The following is a 19,555-nucleotide window of genomic DNA, read 5'->3' as shown; positions in this document are numbered from 1 at the left end:
GCCAGCTTTGACCTGTTTTAATAATTATGCCGACGATGTCAAAATATATAAATATTCAACAGTCTGTACAGTTAGACAATGATGAGGTTCAAACCTGACATTACAGTATTCTGCCATTGTGACCATTACCAACAGGACCAGTTGGTAGAGCAGGCCAGTAGACATGAGGAGGGGGAGCAGAGCCCATATATGTGAGAAGAACAATGATGTTTGAAGAAAAACATCTTAAGTGTGCCAGGTGGGCTGCTATAAAGTCACGCCGGGAAACTCCAGAGGAACAGCTATGTTGTCTTAAGCTATGACAGTCAACACCCACGATGGGATTACATACAATAGTGATGGGCAGTGGCACACGCACATGTAGCTAGTGAGGCTTGAAAGCATTTACAGCATGTTAAACCAGAGAAGAACTCAGAACCACTACTACAGCTGCACTATTGGCGAGAAGCAAACGTATGCTGACATAAAAACAACACAGCCAGGCCATAACAAACTTCACAAGAAATACCATGAATCAAACATCTGAAATATTCATCTATTCTACATTCAAAAGTTCTAAATAAAAAAAGGACACGTCACAGTGTCTGTTATCACAATATACACATACCTTGATGAAAACCCTTTTTAGGAGAACATATATGCTGAGTGTTCTAACCTGTTTTGAGTGTGAGACTAAAATCACTGATAAGACTTTTATCATATATCAGTGGATTTAGCGTTGTAGGCCTAGCCAAGGCGTGTGAACAGGTTTGCGAAATTATTTCCTCAAACAAAACATCTTATTTTGAAGAAAGCCTACGATGGGAAGATGAAATCATTAAAGCGGCGTTCATAGAGCCTGACCGACCGCAGAGCCTGTTTTGAACAAACCCATAAAAACCTCATGTTTACGCCATTGCGCTTTCAACGTCTCCGTTAGAGGGCATTGTTGATGCCGAAGGCGGAGTGCCTGGTTGAGCTCAGTCTCAGCGCTCGTGCTTCTCTCCCTGGAACACATTTTTTGAACTTCAGGACTACGGAGGAAGCAAGCGGGAGTGGATGACTTGCGATCAACTAGGCTTAATTTTCAGTGTTCCTTTTGAATTCGTGTTGTTGATGTCCTGTTTTATTCAGAAGTTATCGATGAAATAACACCGCGTTTAACAACTTGAATGGAATTTGGAAGTAATTGTTGCAATTTACCAGACGGATACAATGTGACTGCTCCGAACCAAATGAGTAGGTTTACTGTGAAGGATTGTTGTCCGGTCTGATCAGGTGAACTGCTAAATAACATGGGTAAACTTCAATCAAAACATGGTAAGTTAGGAACCCTGATAGATTTTTTTCTCTTCAATTTACAACTTCGTAATGTGTGAATAATAACATTACATTTGTTTTCTCTACTTTCCACAATCCAGCTTGTAAACGTAGGGAGAATCCAGAGGGTGAGTGTGACATGCATATCGTTTATTAACTTTTAATTATTACGTTTTTTTCCATTTGCTTAGGAGTCGGAGACGTTCTAATACACAACTGATTTGTTAATTTCCTGTATAGGAGACAGTTTTGTTGTAAACGCGTTTATATCAAGGAGAGGGGCTGAAGAATGCGAGAGGTACAACGCGTCGGAACACAAATTGAAGAACATCCAGGTAAGACGCGGTTATTTCATCTCTATATACAGAAAGTATGCTACTTGAAACAGCAGTAAATATACGTAACAATCTTTGTTCGTATAAGGTTTGACATCTGTACGATATGGATAAAATGTCAGAAGTTATTCCAGTTTTCTTCAAAGCTGATTGCATTACAATTGGAATGATTTGTTTCGAAAATCCCCTTAGTAATTCAATATTTGCAGAGGTTTGCAGATATGAATACATTTGTTCAAGTTAGTTCGTCTAAATAAAGGATAAATGTTGATATTACATAGTTCTACTGTTTCTCGTGGGCTGAAAGAAATCATTGCGGTAGGTAAAGAAGTGCATCATTCATTGAGAAACTTGACGTTTGACAGTTCAAAAGTTGTTGAGGCACAGAAGAGTTATTGTCATCACAGCACGAGAAGTGAAAACAAACCAAACGAAGTGGGCCTCGCGTTCAAAGGCCCTCTGCAAAGACTTGTTGAAGTCTTTCTGAAGACGAGAGTTGTTGCTGTTGTTTTTACGTGTCATCTTTGGCACCAGGACAAAGGTGCAGTGCTGGTTATTCCCTGCTGCGCCTGATAGCTTTTGACAGCCCCAACCCTAAGGCCAATGTTGGCAATATGGCATCCATGGACCCCGTTACCTCACTGTAGGCGCAGCTCAGACCAAGGTGTGTGTGTGTGTGTGTGTGTGAGAGAGAGAGAGAGCGTACGAGAGCTTCGGCGGCCGCTGGCAGCATCATAGGGTCCTGTGTCTCGCTCTCCTTCAATGGTTCCCATTATAGTGCAAGCTCCCAGGGGGCACCGATCTGTGGCTCAATATTACATCACTTCAATTAGCACGTCATGCTGAAGGGTGCAAGGGCAGGGTGACTTCAGACAGAGGCTGAGAGGTTGAGCTGAAGGACTGGTGGCTCTGTGTTGTCTCCAGCCATGTGGGTGGCTCTTCTCTGGAAGAGCTTTGGGTGAAATCACAATCAAGCCTGACCGCTGACGGCCACAATCAGAAGGGCAGCTCTCCCTCCACGTTTTGCTGAGCATTTCCAGAGGGGCCAGGAATGTATTTGTCAAGAAAATATTCCCACCATGGGAAACACACATTCAACCAGGGTGCAGATGTCATGGATGTTTGGGCTTTCTGCCTGGATTTCTGTCTTTGTTAAGTGAGAGTTAAGGTTCCCTTAAGTCCTTCTGTTGTTCACAGCAGAGTGGTACAATAGAAACGTGAAGTTTGAAGATTATCTAGCCTTGTCCTTTACTGACTTGTCTTTGAGTTTGTGACATGAAGCTTATTTGAGCACATGAGACCCTGACTTTAATAGCAGGTACATTCCTAAATTGTGAACCAGTCTTTTTTGCTTATTTTTCCAAGTAGTTTGTGGTCCATGAATTGCACAAATTGCTTTATTGCTTATAATGGTGGAAAATCCACTCATCCACCAATCCTTGTGAAAAGCTCATTGTTCCTGTTTGTGGAAATCACACACTCAGTGTTTGTTTTCCTGTTGTTGTTGAACACAGCCACCCTTAACTAGAGATGTGGGTAGGACTTTTAATGAGTCGCTGTCATTTTAGATCCCGCTTTGAGATATGGAAATTCCAAAGACTCCCTGAAGTGTCACTCAAACCGTTTTTGTGTTTGGTTACTGGAAATGCCTTTCAACTGTAGACATGAATAGCAGTTCAACTGAAGCAAGGAATGAAACCAACCAACCAACCAACAGGGAGACCGTGAGGGTGGGCACTGAATGTCTTAATGGGTACCAGACGTGAAAACTGTTAACACAGTATTTTTTTTTCTTTTACTCTGAAGATGACAAAGACTTTGTTCCAATTGTGGATGAACTGCATTGCTATCTGTTTTTGTTTTCACCTAATTCTCCATCCTTAATGGGCTCCACTGAAGGCTGGGACAGATAGGGACTTCTGAAGTGTGGTATTATCCATCGTTTCATGTCATCTTCTGCTAAGAGTTAGGAAGGAAAAATGAATTGAAGGTGTATTTTTAGAATCACATGGCGTTAACATGAGACAATAGCATCATAAACAGTTCTAAGCCGACTGCATTGCAGGGATACTTTCCATAGTGTTGTCAGCTGAAGATTTACGATCTGAAATATATTGCACTAAAACAGAAAGTTAAAGTTGTTTTATAATGCCATCAATATTTAGTTTGTTGCTGTTGAGAGATGAATGGGCAATGGGGACAGGAAGGTATGAGTAATCTTTTAGATGGAAGAGATCAGATTTCAAGCAGAGGAGTAAAGGACAACTTGTTATTCTTTCCATATCACCAAGACATGCTCTTGAGCTCCTGAAGGTGACACCAGCCCTTATCAACCTTTGTTCTCTACCTGGTCACCACATAACTCCACATAGTAGTATTTGGATTGGAAATCTGTAGACACTGATATTGATGTTTAATGAGCCAAAAACGTAACCTATTCTGGTTCTGATACTTAATGCATAAATATAGACTCACAGAGGTTTAAATAATAGATGTCCTCCTTAATAAGTATGAATATCTTGAAATAGAATTACACTATGATGGGCAGCCATTGCTTTTTTTTGGTATACGGTAGCGTTCCTCGTTCCTTCTGTGTAGACACTGTAAACAAGTGTTGAGCCCTTCCTCTGTTTTGCATTCATCTTTGTATTTATGCACTGACTAGACTGTGTAATACCATTCAAACTACAGGTGAAGCTGTAACCAGCATGTCTCCACTCCTCTAATGAAATCCTGATTAGCAGAAGCTGGGTCTGGTGGTGGGCCTGAGCCCCATCCCCCCTTCCCCTCATTGTCAGGGAGGCTGGGGGGGGGGTTGGGGGCTGGGGGTGGGCTTGGGATTCCTTAGCTGTCTGGCCTCGACTTCAAAGCCTGAGCTAGGAGTTATTAGAGGTCTCTGGTATAAGTGGAGCCACAGTGCTCATGTCCCCCTCCTGTCCTGGGGGATGGGTCTGTGGGGCGAACGGTCACCCCGGGGGTGGGGACAGCTCATAAAGAGATGGCTGTTCATATCCCATCCTTTACACCCTCTCTCTTAGCAAAACCGCCTAGACACGCTTCAGCCAAAATGTACAAGATACGTTGAAATGAAGGCGGAGTCGGTGCCCGTAAACTGCAGTGGGGAAGCTCACCAGAAAAACCCCCAGAAATGAGTCAGTGATGAAAGCAGGGCCTGGGATGAAAAAAAAGTAATCAAGCGCCTTAGTCAGCCGGGGAGGAGATGAACATGGTGATTCAGCTGGATGAGTTGGCCCTGGTGTGTGAAGAGGGGGATAGGGGGTTCTGACAGCCGGTGGCAGGTGCTGAGGACCGCCGGACCGGCCACGGACACCTGGCCGCCGTGAGTCACAGAGATCACTGGGGGAGCGCCAGGGTTCCCTGCCAGGAGAGCGCCGTGCTGCCGGTGGGAAGCCTTGACAAGAGGACGGCCCTGTGGTCTTAATCAGTGCGGTTGGAGTGTGCGTATCCGTCCCAGCCCCCTCCCCTGTGTTTAGCCTGCCCGCGTGCCCCCTGGTGTCCTTCGCTCGGCTAAGCCTTGTGAAGGTTCCCTGTGGTTCAGCGCTGGAAACATCAACAGTCGTAGCTGTTTTCTCCATGCACACACTCACACACCCTGAGCTGTTATCTGGCCTCTTCTGAAGCATGCCTGGGTGCCCAAATAATGACAGTCGAATTCAAACTTTTCAACACTGCCTTTGTCTCCGGCTTCCCTTGGTCTGACCCTGGCCAAGGTGGGCTGTGTAAACATTTGACAGCTTAAAACAATGGCTATTGTTAGCAAAGGAAAAACCGGCAACTTCGGTCTTAAGTGGAACACGGCCTGTTTGCGTTTATGTAAGTTTGAAAGACAGGTCCTTTTCCCTTGGAATTAAACCCACATGAATCTGCAAAATATCTGTACAAGTCAGCATGTCGGGATAGAAAAACTATCAAATACCTGTGAATGAGACATTTGCTTAGGAGACATTTACTTAAGGTAACCCAGTAGCACAGCTAGGCTCTGTGCTATGGAAGAGACCGACACCATTGCCGGTGGAGTACTGCCAGTAGTGGTATCTTGTTCTTTAACTCAAGTGGCTTCACTGTTGAATGTGCTACATGTATCGATTGCGAATGAGATATATTTGTACGTGATAAAAGAAACTGACTTTTTACGCTTGATTGGGTCCAGGAAGGGATGTTTTGTTTGGATCACGTCAAGTTCTGGCATGTGCTCGCAACTCTTACTCAAAAATTTCGTTTTGAATCAGCGATATTTAGCTTGGAGAAGGGGCAAGGGTATCTGGCCTATTTAATGCTGTCACATACACTGACATCTTTTTTTGCCTCCCCCTCTTCGTTCTGCACACAGAACTCCTCTTCTCATGTTCCTTCCCTCCAGTGAGTGAGTGCAGGAGCTGACAGTCTGGGTTAGTTTGAGTGTTTCACTGAAGGCTCGTCATACATGTATCACTGTACCATACTATTGTGCCGTGTGTCTCGCGGTGTGCGAGAGAGACCCTTTTCTTTGATGGAAGCTGTGTGTTCTCTGTCCTGCGAAGAAAGGAAAAGGTGTTACGTTTGTGGCATTGCGTTGGTGTTTGTGTGTATACTAGACATTTTTTTAGAGGCCCTTGCAGTGTTCATTCCTAAGAAGCTTCTTAAAGGCATCTGAGAAGTGTATAGTTTGTGTGTGTATGTGTGTGTGTTTTTCCCTACACCCCCCCCCCCCCCCCTCTCTTTTTTTTCTTTTTCTTGAAATTGGCTTCACAAGAAGGGGAGCTGTGAGCCTTCATCTCTGAATGGAAAGCATGTGGCTGCCATCCAGAACAGCGGGGTCTTTCAGCGCGGCCCCGGCTCACATCTGCTCCTGGTTTGTACAGCGCAGATCCTGGAGCAGGGAGAAGGGAGAAAGGCCCAGGCTGGGAGAGGGGCTGGGGGTGGAGGATGGGGGTGGAGGATGGGGGTGGAGGATGCGGGCGGTGGGGAGTGCTGTGGGGGCTGGGCCTGAGTGTTTTTCCTTTTTTGAAGGGGGGGGGGGTTGCGGCTGGGGGGGTGGTAGTGGAGTACTATTACGGGGGGTGGGGGGGGGGTGGCGGGGTGGCGGGGGTGAGATTGAGGAAGGGGGGCCTGTGTGCTCTTGCTTTTAAGCATTGTTTCGGAGCACGATGGGGAAATTCAAGGATTCATTGATTGCGCGTTTGCAATTTCCATTCCGCCCTTGGAAGTTGCCTCCCAGCCATCCAAAGCAAACACTATAAGGTCCACTGTCAACACCTAAGAGACCAAGATACCTCAAAATGTTCTCCTTCAACTCAGGTCTCTCCGGAGCATGGGGATGTGTGTGTGTGTGAGTGTGTGTGTGTGTGTGTGTGTGTGTGTGTGTGTGTGTGTGTGGGTAAGTGTGTGTGTGTAGCGACACTAACGTGGGAGAAGAGGCCGTGTTTACGTGTGTTTGAGCAAACACGCCCACATATGTGTCTGTGTGCGAGCATACGTTCAGACTTTGCATGGCTTGTGTTTCATTGAAAAAGACGTTTTGACACTGCAGGCAGATTGTGTGTTTATTTATTTGAGGATATTTATACTGCAATGGGCCCTTTGAAGATGTTTGCTTTCTATATGCCAAGACCCAGTCCAGGCTCTCTCTCCAGCAGGGGTGTGGGATTAGAGTGTTCTAGGGAACAGAGGTGCCATCTACAGAGGGTTTTTACACTCATTTCTCTCATTTGTGTTCCACTGTTTGGTAACCCGATGTAAATGTATCCCGTAATCCATATTTTGCAATGGTACATTGGAGGTGTGTGTGTGAATTTGCGTGAGGAGGTGTAATTTTTCTTTTGAGGTGGTTATATTTGATGTTGACCTGAACGTTTTAATTCGATCCATGGTGATGGTTTTATTCTTTGTGTTTTGATTCATTCACCATTAAGTCAAATTTATTGTGGCAATTCATCACCATTGCAAGTGATGAATGGCATTATGCTTTGTTTCGACTCCTCTGAAACGTTAGTGCTTTGTTCTCCACGCCAGGAGGACTTTTATTTCTCCAGCCCTGCAGTATATCATGGATGAATTAGTTACAAAACGGGGGTAGAGAAGAAGAAAAGAAGACGAAGGAGAAGAATGTGCAATGAGGGAAAGGACGAGCATTAACCGCCGACTCAGCCCCTCACTCGTGTGAATGACCGTGTGAGCGCAGACGTCTTGTGGTTGCCGCGGTGGCCCGGTTGCAGGCAGGGTTAACGCTGTGCCGTCCGTCTGTCGCTTATTGCGAGGGGAAAGAAAATACCTGGGTCTGGAGCCTGCTGCTCAGCGCCCGACATTTTTGGCTAAGTCTGCTGGATCCAAGTCTGTGTTTGATCTCGGCCAGCTCGCAGCCAAGCAAAACACCAGGAGACTCAAAGGTTATTACATTTTAGTGTGTAAGGTATGTTTCCACATAAACCCCCAGTCCCTCGTAGAAAGCTTTAGTTCTTTTCCAAGAGGACTTCATTTTGCAAGCCTTAGAGCAGTCAAGGGAGTATATGATTTTTTTTTCTCTATTATGGTCATTACTACTGTTGGGTTGGTGTCAGTTAAGGAATTTCTTATTGAATACATTGTTTTAATTCATCATTTCAAGGGGTTAGGAGGTACTCATCATGGCCAGCCACTAAAATGGAAATTTTCTTTTTTGAAGAAGAAGAAATTTTAACTACGCATTCAGTACATTGAACTTAGTTGAATGAATCCTGCGAGACTGGTTGAAATACTCATTGGAACTACATGGCATTTCCTTCCTTGTGTCGAGCAAAAAGATATGCACCATTGGTTTGGTGTAATATTGTGATGAACTCATCAGTGGAATAACCTAAGGTGCTATTTGGAGTTATGGCATTGCCTGGCCAGAGCACTGGGAGGAAAGAGGTTGTTCAGAGTCATGTCCTGAGACATAGTCTAGCCGTTTGATCCCAGAAAAGCACACATCCATTTCTTTGCGCAGGTGCAGGGTAAATAGTGGAAAGATATGCAGGAAAGCCTGCCGCCTGTACATTGTGCAGGCCCAAAATAAGTCTGTCCTGCTTAAATCGATTCATCTCTGCTCAGGCTGTCTCTGCAAGAGGTCGGCAACCTACCGCAATTGTCTATGTGACGTGTTTTCCAATAGCACCTTATGTAATGTGCATTAATAGAGAATAGTGCATTCAACAATCCAGATCCTCAACAAACACAAGCTCCCGGCGTCTTACCTCCTAAATGCTTTAGAAACTTCATCCTCTCTCCACATTCCAAAGCTTAATGTCCCCCTAGACCGGGGCTATAGACACCCTAAACCCCAGCTTCCTGTCTGCACACAAAGCAAACAATCCACCCGCAAACAGTGGAGCATAGAGCAGGCGAGAGAGAGAGGGAGACACACCGAGAGAGAGAGAGAGATGTTGGCCTGCGTTGACTCTTCTTGTTTGATGCGCTGCCTCAGAACACCTTTTGAAGTCAACAAGCCAGTGCCTTTGAGGCTGTGATGCTACACCACTGAGCGGAGCCTCGCAGCGCATCGAGGAAGAGCCTCTCACCAGCCTTTGTCATGCATGCACACCCCGTAGGCCGCCTGGCACATTAAGGCGGTTTTGAATTTCTCTCGAAGGAAGGAAGGAGCTCATTGTTTGTTTGTCTTCACTCTGTGCCCTGTATAAGGTCGCTACTATCACCGTTCACTTTCGAAAAAAAGAGTCACGGGGAAGATTTATGACGGCGCTGAGACAAAACAAAGTAGGAGGGAGTTTGCACTCAGGTGTAGAATTTAGTGTAAAGTGTGCTCGTCTCTCTGGTGCTCTGGAGATAAAGCGCTCTCCTCTCGCGGGCCTCAAGCTCGGCACATGTGTAGGTCTCGCTGCGAGCGAGCCCGTAAAGCATCACACAGACACATCTGAAACTGGTTAGCTGTTCAAACTCACAGCTTCAAAAGAATGAAGCTGCGTTTCGCAGACCAAAAAAAGCCCAAATAGACCCCAGAAACACCTCCCACACATGCTATTTATTTACAACTGAGGAAATATGGTTTTGTTTATTTTGTTTTCTCGTTGTATAAGACAAAACAGCCCACTTTGTGTCCATTGAGAGATGGAGTCAGTTTTGTGAGTCTGGATGAGCGATAATGCTGTGTATGGGTCTGATGGTTTCTGGGGTCTACAAAGTGTAATACATCCTTTATGTCATGTATGGTATTCACTGTGGTTAAGGCAGAAAAAGCTTTGACCTCAGTGACTATGAACATGTATGACTGGTTGTATCATGACTCTATGACCTCAGTGACTATGAACATGTATGACTGGTTGTATCATGACTCTATGACCTCAGTGACTATGAACATGTATGACTGGTTGTATCATGACTCTATGACCTCAGTGACTATGAACATGTATGACTGGTTGTATCATGACTCTATGACCTCAGTGACTATGAACATGTATGACTGGTTGAATCATGACTCTATGGCTCCAGGACCTAAGCCTGTAATGAAAAGTTGTGGTTGGTATTACACAATTCTGCTGACCATTTAGCATGTTACGTAATTGGTTTATTGGCTAAATGTGGACCTATGTTTTATGGGTTTGCCTCATTTAATAATCACCTTTCAACTGCTACAGTCTCAATTCTGTCGTCTCTCCTGTGGTTCTTACCCCCTTTTTGCCAACACTATTCATTTCTTTTCACTCTTTCCCCCACTCCCTCTTCACCCATGTTGGTACCTTGTTAAATTTGGACTCTTTGTATATTATATTTGAAAGGGAAAAGGGGGTGGGGGGAATGCAACTGAGTGACTGAAAGAAGCCTCTGTTCCCATTTCCTCTGAGCGCACCCCTCTTTTCTCTCCCGCACTTCCTGCTCAGACTGGGCTACATCAAAAGCAGGGTCTGAGTGTGTCTGCCACGCTGGGTATTTACTTTTGGTTTCATTTCAAACAGCCCGACGTGTTGAGTTCACAGCCTGGGCTGACGGTCCCCTGAAAGACACGCAGTCTAACAGCGGACCATGGCTGCTTTAGTGCCTTGGAGTCTGTTGGGGTGTTATGGGTTTTGTTCGTTTAGATCAGATTCAGATGGCTGTGACTTATTGATTTGGCTGTTTTAAAGATAAAACATGTGACTTTATACGGCAAGCTTGTTTCACCATTGTTTTTATGGTTGCTGGTTTCTCTTTTTGTCTTTGCTGTGGCAACTGTCCTCGGTATAAGACATCTTAGTTTATTGCATCTCTCCACACTCCAAGTGCTTGTGCTGGATTTTTATGGCGGTGTCTCAATAGAATAAACGGTTGTATCAAGCAGACAGGATTGCCTCTTATTTTCCAAGAGACCACCAGTCAGCCATATTATCTGGCCCAGAGAGACTGCCCTCTCCCCCACTCATTCCGCCTGCTGCCTTTGAAATGTGAAATTGAGCAATTCCACTGGCAGGCTGGGTAACGCGCCATACAGGTAGCCTTCTATGTCTCCATGGCAATAAAGAGAAGTGGAACCTGTACCCCCCCCCCCCCCCCCCCCCCCCGCCTCCACCCTCCACCCCCATCCCTGAGTGGCTGACATGCTCCCTCGAGTTGATGCGGGCTGGAACGATCTCATCAGCCCAAGTATGTGAGAGAGTATCACATCATCTGAACCCTCAGCTTTGCCACTATACCCTAACCGGTGGAACCTGCCACGGGTGCCACTCACTCACTCTTTCTCTCACTCACTCACTCACTTCCAAGGAGGAGATAGATGGAATCACACGTGGTTGCTGTGATTCTATTCTCCCCCATGCAAGCACAAAGGGATGCAACTGGATCCTCATAACTGGTATACCGAGAACCAGGGGTTGCTTTATGTGTGTGTGTGTGTGTGTGTGTGTGTGTGTGTGTGTGTGTGTGTGTTTGTGTGTGTGTGTTTGTTTGTGTGTGTGTGTTCGTGTGTGTGTGTGTGTGTGTGTGTGTGTGTGTGTGTGTGTGTGTGTGTGTGTGTGCGCGCGCATTTGTGTGTGTATGTGTATGTGTGTGTGTGTGAGTGAGTGTGTGTGTGTGTGTGTGTGTGTGTGTGTGTGTGTGCGTGCGTGCGCATTTGTGTGTGTGACTGTGTGAGTGTGTGTGAGTGTGTGTGCGTGTGTGTGTGCGCACACTCACGCATTTGTGTATGTGTGTGTGAGTGTGTGTGTGTGTGTCTGTCTGAGTGTGTGTGTGTCTATTTTCAAAATGCATCCTTGACTCGCCCTTCAATCCCGCCCATAGTGCAGCAGACTCCCCATAAGAATCGCTCTCTGACTCTTAAGAACTAAAACTCTTAAGAACTAAAGACGCCATCAGCCAGGGAATCGCAATTAGCCTGAGCGCTCGGAGTTCTGATGAGCCAGAGCGACGCGAGACACACTTTCTCACGGCACTGATTTCCGGTAATTATCACTCTAAATGCGGGGGGTGCTCTCTGCTCTCCGCCCCTCTGAGGCTGGGGGAGAAGGGGAGGAGGAGGGGGACCTTTTGATCTCTGCCTCTGCTATGGATGAATTACGCTCCAAAATTTCACACAGGGGAACCCTGCTTCAAACACACAGGGACTGTTTCTCAGGTCACCGAGGTGCAGGAGGTTTGAAGGGGCAAAACCACAAACGTGTGCTCATGCATACACACCCTGTGGCCTAACTCTGCACAAAAAACACTCACAAGCACATAGAGATCCATACATGAATGCACACACATCACACACTTCAACTTAACTCACCACTGAATTATCTCATTTCTTACTGCTGGAGTGGCTGAAATGTGTACATCGGTGTCTATGCCTTAGCTGTCCCTGTAGCTACGCTTAGCAGTTCCCTCTGCCAACTGCCTACTGCACTCTCTCAGGTTAGGCGTGCAGACGAACACCAATCCGCGGACAGATTAGAATCTGCACACCTTGGAACCCCGATTCAGAAGTATGCGGATTTAGTGACCGGATCCGCCCTGTTTGTGTAGACGAGCGGTCGATCCGGAGACATTTCTCTCCGGATTCAGGCAATCTAGCGTCCGTGTAAACGGGGTCTAAGAGGGTCAAAAGCGCTCACACATACAAACACCATGACTGGAGACTAAAGCAAAACGGTGCTGCACAGCTGGTGTCTGAGCCTTATCTGTTTCCTGTAGCCACACACTGGCCATATCTCAGGTGTTTCCTGTAGCCACACACTGGCCATATCTCAGGTCTTAAGGAGGTGCTGCATTGCACTGCACACCCAGTGACCTGAAGTGACACACCTTAGATACATTTCATTTCCCTACCAGCCATTATTTTCCCTCAAGTGGAGATAGTCAAATGAAATTAAAATGTCATGGTCTATTCACCTCCCACCCTCAGTGTTTGCCTCTCCTGACGTCCCCAGGCTCCGCTGTCACTGGAGCTGTTATATAACCCACCACAGTATTAGCACCAGTTATCCACTGGCAGTGGTCCATCTCATATATGGTGCCCTTCCTTGGGATAATGTGGGAGATGCTGCAGACGCCGGCACTTCCTGTGTGCAGGGGTGTATTTTTAGGAAAAACAGGAAGAGTGTTGCAGGAGGCTGACCCTGCCCTGACCCCCTGTCTAGTGCCAAGGCTGTGAGGAACTTCACAGCTTGGAATTAAGCCTGTTCTTCCACCAGTGTCAAGAATGCTAGCTTGGTCTGCCAGTCGTCGCTGCAACCTCCCCAACACACACAAACTCACACACACGCACGAAACCACAGGCTACTACTACACATGCTCGCTCACACACTAACACACACACACAAACATGCACACTCCTGGAAGAAAAGATGCAGAAGGCGCCCGGAAAAAAGACAGGGGTAAAGAAGGGTCAAACAAGATTGTGCTCTGGGTAGCACTCATCATGGCTACCAGTGCAAAGCAGTGCAGAGCATTCCATGTGTGAATTGTGTGTAAACCGGTCTTGCTTTGAAGTAAAAAAAAAAAAAAAAAACCTGACCCTTTTGTTGTCTGTTACAGTTCAGCTGTCGTTAACAAACATGTCTCTCAGGTGATAGTTTTCTCCCTTCCTTTTTTTTTTATTATAATCAGACTGGAACCTAGAGAGATGAAGGGATTGTGGGAGCATAGTTTCACATTAGAGTTTTCTGCCGTGAAATGGCTAGCAGTCTCTGTGACTATCCACTTTCATCTTCACGGAGACACATGCTTTGATGATGCCTGGGTGTCTTCACTGCTTTTGTCGTTTTTTTTTTCCTCTTACCCACACAGAGGAGGATTTGAGGAGAGACTGATGTGTGTCTGTGTCTGTGTCTGTGTCTGTGTGTAGCTGTGAAGAACAGACAGTGAGGTCTACGAAGACGTAAAGGCTGGGATTTCTGCAGAGTTGTAGCAGCATTTATGTCTGCGCCACCTTATCCACAGGCCATACTGTGGTGTGTTTGTGTTTGTGTGTGTCTGTGTGTGTCTGTGTGTGTTTGTGTGTGTGAGAGAGAGAGAAAGAGTGTGTGTGTGTGTGTGAGGGGTAGAGGTGGGGTCCTCTCTGGTCTTTAAAGGCTCTTTTGGAATGTGTAACAAATCCCCTAAGCTCTGTGGGCCGGAGCGTGGCCACCATTGGCTGCGGCGCTCCGCCTGCTCCGCCCGCTGCCCGAGCGTGAGTGCACAGAATGTCACACAGGGGCCAGAAACAGAGGAACATCCTGCTGGAGTCCAGCCGCCGCGCCCTCACTGCCTTTGATATGTGGGCCACTGGGAGGCTCTCGTGCTGTCAGGTCTGTGTGTTTGTGTGTGTGTATGTGTGGGTGTCTATGTGTGTGTGTGTGTGTGTGTGTGTGTGCTTGCGTTTGTGTGTGTGTACTTGCCCTGTCAGCCATGTGTAGGCGACGTCTGGTGTTTTTGTCTTGAGTGTGGCATGGCGAGCGTCGTCTGTCACAGGCTCATATGGAGTCGGCGCAGGCAAAGCTCGGGGCCGGAACACGGCGGAGTATCAGATGTGATGGGCCCTGCGGTTTACAGGAATGCCACCATCTGGTTACAAACAGCGTGATTTAGTGCTGCACTTTGTCAGACCACGCTGAATGTGTTTCCACTGTCAAAGGCACATTTTCCTCTTTTTTCCCACATTTTTTCCTTTCTTTCCACATCCATCCCTCCCTCCCTCCTTGGCCTCCCTCCTTGGCCTCCCTCCTTGGCCTCCCTCGCTGTGTGTGTCCACCACTTAAAACAGCTTTTCTCCGTAGGAGCAGCGTAGATCACATTGAAGAGCCGGACCCTAAAAACAGTTTGACATATCGGCGTGAGAAGTGGACAGTACAGTGGTGGTTAGAGGAAGAGAACATGAGAGGCAGAGAGGCGAGCTGAAAAAAAACAGAAGCTTCTAGAAACATCTTTTAGACATTGTGGATCAGACACACCGTCCCTGGAGTGACAGGATTGCAACAAACTTGTCCCCAGTTTCTTGACCGAAACAGCCATTTAGGCAATATGAGAAGGCGGCATGAAATACGCTTTCATGTGAACCCGTGTTTATTTCACTCGTGTCAGTCATTACCGCGTGTAACATAAATATGATTCTCATGAGACTTGACTCTGTGGGGCTAGATGAGTGCATTGGATAACGATGAAAGTGTAGCATATATACGAGAGAAAGGAAACAGATCCCATGGATTAGGAGGCTGGCAGAAGACAGAGGGGATGGTCAGTGGGAGATGTTAATCTGTGTTTGTTTGTTGTGGTACCCAACGGGGCCGAATCAAAGCGAGCCACAGATTAGGGTGGATGTCTGGGGGGCAGAGAGCAGGAGATTTCCCCTGATTTGGGCGTGTGGTGGTGGGGACAGGAGACGGGCGGTGGGGGTGGACTTCAAATGGCTGGCTGGTGCTCTGACGCAGATGGTGGAGCGCCCCCTCGTCCTTGTCCTCAGCCTCGTCCTCGTCCTCCCCCACAGCTGCTGCTTCGCCGTGACCGGAGGGGCTTCGGACCCGCGCTTCATGTCCTGCCAAGAAGGAGCCCTGCCCCATTGCTCGACCCCGAGGGTGAAAAGTCCCCCAACCCCCAGGGGCTCAGAGGGGCTGATCCCGGCATCATCTGCGCCCGCTCCAGATGGCACGGTGGCATGACCGGGCTTTTTTCGCAGCAGACCTTACAAAGCCGCCGGGCCTCGTTCCTCCGAGATAAACAAAGGCAATTACAGAACGCAGCAGCAGGCCCAGCTGTCCAGCCAGTGGTGGGGTGTGGCGGGCCGGCCAGCTGTCTGGTGAGTCAGGGGGACTTACAGTAGGGCTGTCGTCCAGCTCCTCTACTGTCAGCTGGGCCCTGTCAGCCCCGAAACCAGACCGGATTGGAGCCGTCCTTCTAGCGCAGTGAGCCCAGGGGCAGCTCCCGGGAGACCAGGTTTTATGCGCAAGAAAAGCGGCTTTGCTGCCATCGCTCACTCCCTCGTGTCAAACAGCCCGCCAAGAGGGCAGATAATAATATCACTCGCCGAGGTACTGTGGCAACTCCGGCTCCTCCAGCTCCAGCTCCAGAGGCTCCTCCAGCAGCCAGCTCCACTCGCTGCCAGTGGAGGCCCAGCAGGCCAGCGGCGGGGGAGTTGCCAACAGGGGGGAGCCGGGCCAGTGGGAAAGCAGCCGGAGCTCCAGTCAGTGCAGGCGGGCGGCAGCCGGGGGGCAGCTAGGAGCCCGGAGAGGAGAGGAAAGGAGAGGAGAGGGGAGAAAAGGAGAGAGAAGGAGAGGGGAGGGGAGGAGAGGAGAGAGGAGGAGAGGGGAGGGGAGGGGAGGAGAGGAGAGAGGAGGAAAGGAGAGTTCCTCACTGTGTGTGAGAGGAGGAGAGGAGAAGCAGGGCGTGTTGCGCAACTCACACCTCTTAAGATACATAGATACGTGTTTTGTATCCTTTTGTAATCCTCCTGCTTTCAAGCCACACTTCTTTCCTTTCCTCCTCCTTCTTGGGGTTTGTGTTTCTTTTTTTGAACTTTCTTACTTTCCATCTTTTTGAACCCCCCCCCCCCGCCCCCCCAAGCCCACCATCTGGTTTTGAGTCGAGGCCAGGTTTCTTGGGGAATTAAGGTCTTTTGTTTCTCAGCGGTTCCACTCGTTCTCAAGTTACTGGCTGCAGTAATGAGAAAGATATTTGTTTACAAAATAGCTTTCTTTTCATCAGGCACTGAGTTCTGAGGCTACAGACACAGGCCTTTACCACAGCAGCCCTGCACACTGAAGCTCAATATCCCACTGCAGTGTTCAGGATCAGGCTACCAAGAGCAGAGCCACTAAGTAGCCTTTTCCTGAGGCACTTTACTGGAAGGTCTCCAGTGGATGTCAGCCACAGGTTACCTTTTCCCTGGAGTACAGAATGTAATACACCTAGCGAAAAGTTTTGTAAAGTTGCAAATCCAGTTTCCAGAGGATGGGCAATTACTTTAAAAGGCCACGGAAATGGTGGAATTCTTTTATAGAATAAACCCATGTGGGTGACTGTAAAACCTGTTATCTGACTGTTACATCCATAAAGAATCTGTTAGGTGACATAGGGTGTGTTCTTTCTAAAAAAAGACCAGCTCCTCTGGTTCCTAGGCCATTTGATCCACACATTTAAGCAGCCCTGCAGATCATCCAAAACCAACACACTGCATGCATAAGGATATATGGATGTGTTTGGACGGCTCACAACATAGAGTGCACATTTTCATATTTTTTGGCCTGCAGTAACCAGCTATAAGGATCTCAACAAACATCCAGTTGGCTTGCTCGGCGGTGTGGTTATGTGTTTTTTTATGACAGGAGGAATAGAAGGGGGAAAAAAGCAGCACGTATATAGGACTGACGGAACAGGGGAAACATGAGAACAAAGATGGGCTGTGTTTTCTGGAGCCCCTGAAAGATGGGAGGTGTGCATTCGGGGGGGTTGATGTCACCTGGATCAGAGTGGCGAAGGCTCCCCCCAGTCTCTCCACCCTCCCCCCGCCCCCCGCCCCCCAACCCCGGCTGCCTCTATCCCACACAAGAGTCTGGCAGGGCTGGCCAGCCTTGGCTCCCAGCTCCCTGGTGGCTCCGGCGGCGAGAGTGCAGCTCTCCTGCCCAGCGCTGTCAGCACCTCCGCTCCGAGGGGACACTCATGTTAGCCTTCCCTGCCTTTTTAGAGTCACCAAACAGCTATTAAAAAGACACTTGCTGTTATGGAGAAACTTTCTAATAAATGTCATCCGCTTCTTAAACATACCGCGGTGTATTAAGTCATTCTAACGAGCGCTCTAACGTCCCCTCTCTCTCCTGGCGGAGTCGTTTAGCTCAGCCGAGAGGACGTTTAGCTCAGCCGATAGCCGATATGTCGTTTTTTAACGGCGTGTTTTGTTCTCCGCGTTCAATTCAAGCATAATTACAAATGGTGGACCCCCGGGGGGGAAGGGATGAAGAGATGATAAAAGGAACAAGGGAAACGCATTAAATGAAGAAACGCACGGGCACCGAGCCAGCGCGCAGTCAATTATCTGGCGCATATGGCGCGCACATTGGCACTTAACAAGCGGGCGCAGTGGGCGATAGCATGTTTATGGTTGGAAGTGGCATGTGTTCCCCTTTAAGAGTCGGGGTGCGCTGAAGCCCCAGCCACCGTCAGGAAGTATGTGAGCTGGGGCGGAGGGGGTGGAGAGGAAGAGGAGGGGAAGGGGAAGGGCTTGTCTCCTCTGTCCCATGAACCCCTCACGCACACCGTGGCTCAGTCCGCTCTGGGCTGCACACATCCTGCTCCCTAATGGATGCTGCCCCATGCTCTGGGGTGGCAATAATGCATCCCAGATTCCTCCTCAGTCTGCTGTGATTCGGATCAGCAATTGCAAACACATGTGTGAGAGTGTGGTGATGGTGATGCCCATGTGGTGTGCGTAGCACAAGGTAGCTGGACGTAGTTCTCTTCCCGGAGCTTGGGTTTCATATGATTCAGAGAAGGTCTTAGCATAGATGCATGAACACATCATCTCCGTCCAGAAAGGAAAGGATGGGAAAATTCAGGACGGGAGAGAGAAAGAGGAAAAGAGAGAGAGAGAGAGAGAAAGGGAGAGAGAGAGAGAGAGAGAGAGAGAGCAGCAGCACATGGAGTGCACACATCCCCCCTGTGTGAGCCTCCTTAAAGAGAGGCAGGCAGCGAGAAGAATGGAGTTTCCTGATTAATGGCAGCTGCTTGTTCGGGGGCCTAGGTTGAGGAGAGGTACCTCTTTACCTCTTCCTCCTCTCCTCCTCTCTCCTCCTCTCCTCTCCTCTCCTCTCATGCTGTGCAGACTGGGGGTTTAAGACTCACCGCCCTCCTGCCCCCCCCCCCCCCCCCCCCCCCCCCCAATCCTTCCACCCGCTCAGCCTTCAGCAGACCACCTCCCTTCTCCTGACCTTTCCTCTCCTAATCCCCCCCACCCTTCCTCCCCCCCCCCCTCCGATCCCCAGCGCCTCATTTCCAGGGTGTCCCAGTCGTGGGCCTGATACACAGCATCTCCCCGGCAGCCCAGAAGGTCATGGGCAGATCACAGGATTGGATTTCCCCCTCCTGGATTCCTGTTAAGTCAAATAGTGATGGAGTCTGGGGCTTGAGAAGAGCTTGGCAAGTTTTTGTGTGAGTGTGTGTGTGTGTGTGTGTGTATGGTGTGTGTGTATGGTGTGTGTGTGTGTGTGTGTGTGTGTGTGTGTGTGTGTGTGTGTGTGTGTGTGTGTGTGTGTGTGTGTGTGTGTGTGTGTGTGTGTGTGCGCGCTAACGCTGTCATTAGGCCATGTAAGTGTTTGAGGGTGGGGGGTTAAGTTAGGGTTGGGCCGGCGTAAATGCCTGCAGATGTGCCCTCACCCACACCTGGCCCCAGGGTCAGCAGAAGAGGCACACCCTGTTACCTTCTGGTCCCCCTTTTTCCCCCTTCCTTTGTTCTACTCCACTCCTGTTCTCTTGTCTTGAAACTAAGTGTGGTTGTGTTGTGGTTGTCTTCCTAAGACACAGGTTCTGGCCGT

At 48.3% G+C, this 19,555-nt stretch overlaps 1 protein-coding gene across 2 annotated transcripts in view; it reads left to right on the top strand.

The window, feature by feature from the left end:
* Positions 1-888: 888 nt before the first annotated feature.
* Positions 889-19,555, top strand: part of nkd2b (NKD inhibitor of WNT signaling pathway 2b) — a 25,719-nt gene continuing 7,052 nt past the window's right edge. The window contains exons 1-3 of one of the 2 annotated variants that reach the window (XM_031576367.2): positions 889-1,299; positions 1,401-1,427; positions 1,540-1,634. In XM_031576367.2, coding sequence (XP_031432227.1) covers positions 1,275-1,299; positions 1,401-1,427; positions 1,540-1,634 — 147 coding nt within the window. In that variant the 5' untranslated portion in view covers positions 889-1,274. The remainder of the gene's footprint in view (positions 1,300-1,400; positions 1,428-1,539; positions 1,635-19,555) is intronic. The other variant, XM_031576366.2, reaches the window with a different exon arrangement.

This window comes from Clupea harengus, chromosome 11, assembly GCF_900700415.2.
Source record: "Clupea harengus chromosome 11, Ch_v2.0.2, whole genome shotgun sequence".
In the NCBI taxonomy this organism is placed as follows: Eukaryota; Metazoa; Chordata; class Actinopteri; order Clupeiformes; family Clupeidae; genus Clupea; species Clupea harengus.
Note: the sequence above shows the minus strand (reverse complement) of the source record. Positions and strands in the feature narration are given on the sequence as shown.